This window comes from Corvus kubaryi, unplaced genomic scaffold, assembly GCF_017639235.1.
Source record: "Corvus kubaryi isolate FWS band 111438036 unplaced genomic scaffold, C.kubaryi_AGA036_p1.0 36787, whole genome shotgun sequence".
Classification (NCBI taxonomy): domain Eukaryota; kingdom Metazoa; phylum Chordata; class Aves; order Passeriformes; family Corvidae; genus Corvus; species Corvus kubaryi.
In genome coordinates, this window is record NW_024580949.1 from 20,248 (window position 1) to 21,083 (window position 836).

At 59.2% G+C, this 836-nt stretch overlaps 1 protein-coding gene across 1 annotated transcript in view; it reads left to right on the forward strand.

Annotated features, from left to right (window-relative positions):
* The first annotated feature begins 344 nt into the window (after nucleotides 1-344).
* The window catches only part of LOC121660680 (chromobox protein homolog 1-like), a 2,248-nt gene continuing 1,756 nt past the window's right edge, over nucleotides 345-836 (forward strand). Inside the window, exon 1 of the mRNA XM_042020113.1 lies at nucleotides 345-586. Coding sequence (XP_041876047.1) covers nucleotides 447-586 — 140 coding nt within the window. The 5' untranslated portion in view covers nucleotides 345-446. The remainder of the gene's footprint in view (nucleotides 587-836) is intronic.

Consider the following 836-nt stretch of genomic DNA (forward strand, 5'->3'; position numbering starts at 1 on the left):
AATCCCACCAGTGCTCCCAAAATCCCACTGTTCCCCAAATCCCACCAGTGTTCCCAAAATCCCAGTGTTCCTAAAATCCCACTGTTCCCAAAATCCCACTGTACCAGGGTGGGAGTATCCCGGTGTTCCCAAAATCCCACCAGTGCTCCCACAATCCCACTATTCCCAAAATCCCACTATTCCCAAAATCCCACCAGTGTCCCCAAAATCCCATCGGTGCTCCCACAATCCCACTATTCCCACAACCCCGCTCTCCCCACGCTGGCAATCCCCCGATCCAACCTGAACAGCAATCCCGGCGGGGCTTTCCCCCCTCCGCTCCAATCCAACGAGGAGGAAAATCCCCGGAATTCTCCGCCGGGAAGGGACTCACCGGGGCCGCGTGTGTGTTTTTCCGTCCCGTGCCGCAGCAGCGTCGCCCGGCCGCGGAGAAGCTGGCCGGCACAATGGGAAAAAAGCAGAACAAGAAGAAAGTGGAAGAGGTGCTGGAGGAGGAGGAGGAGGAATACGTGGTGGAGAAGGTGCTGGACCGGCGGGTGGTCAAGGGCAAGGTGGAATATCTGCTCAAGTGGAAGGGATTCTCCGAGTAAGCGCCCGGGAAGTCGGGATCGTCCTTTGGGATTTGCTGCACGGGGTTGGGTTTTGCCGGGAGTGAGGGCGGCTCTGGGGGTGATCCCGGCGTTCCGCGGGGTTTTCCGTGCTGGGGTGGGTGCGGAGAGGAAGTGGGGGGTGAGGGGTGGTGGGTTCAAAAAGGCGGTGAGCCGGGGGGGGGAATGTCCTGGTGTTCCTAAAATCCAACCGGTGTGCCCAAAATCCAACCGGTGTGCCCAAAATCC